This window comes from Aphanomyces invadans, assembly GCF_000520115.1.
Source record: "Aphanomyces invadans strain NJM9701 unplaced genomic scaffold supercont1.11, whole genome shotgun sequence".
Taxonomy (NCBI): domain Eukaryota; phylum Oomycota; class Saprolegniomycetes; order Saprolegniales; family Verrucalvaceae; genus Aphanomyces; species Aphanomyces invadans.
The window spans coordinates 370-2,532 of record NW_008580156.1 but is presented as its reverse complement, the minus strand read 5'-3'; the positions used below and the strand labels follow the sequence as shown (position 1 = coordinate 2,532).

General features: G+C 55.6%; 1 protein-coding gene across 1 annotated transcript; it reads left to right on the top strand.

Annotated features, from left to right (window-relative positions):
• Positions 1-386: 386 nt before the first annotated feature.
• Positions 387-1,884, top strand: H310_06155 (hypothetical protein; the record flags this gene model as incomplete). Its single annotated transcript, XM_008871107.1, has 5 exons — positions 387-557; positions 600-711; positions 774-1,329; positions 1,387-1,612; positions 1,672-1,884. The coding sequence occupies 5 exons, from the start codon at positions 387-389 to the stop codon at positions 1,780-1,782; spliced, it is 1,176 nt and encodes a 391-aa protein (XP_008869329.1). The 3' UTR covers positions 1,783-1,884.
• Between the last annotated feature and the right edge of the window lie 279 nt (positions 1,885-2,163).

Here is a 2,163-nt window from a genome sequence, read left to right as displayed (position 1 = left end):
GCTGCCACACACCTCCGACCTCATCGTGGTTCGCCACACAAGCGAGTTTTTCTCGCGGTCACTGTAATCAGCGAAAGTTCCTGCAGCATCTAGGGCATGCAATTCGATATCCAACCAACACAACGCGACCTCGTGCGACTTGTGTGAAACCCGATTGCCTTTGACTTGCTTTTGCGGTACGCGTCATCCCATGCGCCGACATGCTGCCCCCTGTTCAGGATATCCAGACCCGTCACGACTCGAACGCACACTCGTAGTCAGATGAGATATACAGCGGCACCCAATGATGCCCAACCTCTTTGACTTGACCTCATCTGAGCAATACGTGGCCCATCCATGCATGCCAAACGTTGACCGTTCATCGAAGCATTCACTTCATTTTAACCATGAAAGCGCTGTCCCAAGTCATCGCTGTGCTTGTCGTTGCCAGGTCATACACCCACGGCTATGCGAACCCTGACACTGTCGTCGACGGATGCCGCACCGTTCGGACTAACGACGCGGAACGACTCATTGCGCTGTCCGAGACCGCCCGTTGCTGGATGTCGACGGCGGAGGTGCGACCATGGCAAGTGGACCACGTTTTACCCACGACGTAGATTCGAATTCTCCATCAAAACAATACGGGGTTCGTCGACGATACGGACGGTCTGTGGACCGAGGGCACCCGACTCGGCAAAGAACGCCAGGCGATGCGCCTCTCTGCGAAATGTACGTTCGTTTGCAAGACGGACCATGGCCCCTAGAGACGGTTTTCATGCAGTTCCCACTAGCTTACCCCACCACGCCCGCGTTCCAAACGGTCGTGAAAGCCATCAACGCCAAAGTCAACCCGAAAGACCTCAAGACTCTCCTCACTACGTTTGTTACCAAGTTTACTACGCGACACAAGACGTCGGTGCAAGGATTGGCGTCGAGCATGTGGCTGTACGACCAAGCGGTTGCGCTGTCGAATGCGCATGGTCGCAACGATGTCACGACGTCCGTGAAGAAGTATGATCACGGGTGGGGCCAAGTATCGGTGATCTTTCGAGTTGACCCAGTCAAACCCGCGGTGAACAAGGACTTGCTCATCTTGGGGGCGCATCAGGATTCCATCAACCAACGGGGTGGACAGGCAGCGCCAGGTGCCGATGACGACGGGTCAGGCACGGTCACCATCTTCACTGCGCTCAAGTACTTGCTGTCGTCGCCGCAGTGGGTCCCAACCCGTCCTATCGAGTTTCAATGGTACTCTGCCGAAGAAACAGGCCTCCAAGGCTCCAAGCAGATTGCAGCTGCGTACGCCAAGGCCAAAGTTGACGTGTACGCCATGTACCAAAACGACATGTACGAGAGTTGGTTACACTTGTGATTGGCGACAGGGCTAACTTGCCATGGCACCAGGACGGGGTGGCACCGCGGGGGCACCAAAGTGATCAGCTTCACGGACGACTACACAACGCTCCCGCTCACCAAGTTCCTCGAGTCGTGTGTGACTACGTACCTGACGACCAAGGTGAGCCACAACACGTGCGGCTACGGGTGTTCGGACCACGCGTCTTGGTTCAATGCGGGGTACCCCACCGTGTACCCGTTTGAGGAAGATGGCGCAATAAACCCCAACGTCCACGTACGTATCTAGTCGTGTCGATCGCTGTCGATGCAATCTTTTCATGGTGGCCATGGCAGTCGGCCAAGGATACCATCGCAACGCTCGACTTTTCCCACATGGCTGAGTTTACTCGCTTGGCTGTGGCGTTCGTCGTCGAGTTGTCCCAAGCCAAGAAACGTTTCCAGTGATTGTTGACGTGGTCGAGAGATCGCCGACGGGCAGCCACTACCCCATTGCAGACTCGACGCGTTGTCGAGACATGTATCAATCCAGGGTGGTGAATTGTGTGCCTCCTTGTCGTGGAGGATGTATTTGTTCTGGCAATCGGCCTCGCCGGTGTGTTGCCGTGCGGAGTATGCACCGCCTGTGAAACATCCCATGAACCAAAGTTAGGTTCATGCAACCGTGCCCCGATCGCTTGTTTGCGACTTGAAACCTTTCGTCGAAACCAATGCATCTTGCATCGAGTTTACAGACAGTGTAGCGCGCACCCAGCGTGAGCCGCCACCAGGCATCGTTCGGCGCCGTCATTCCCCAATTCGCACGATATTGTTGAACAGCCATGATAC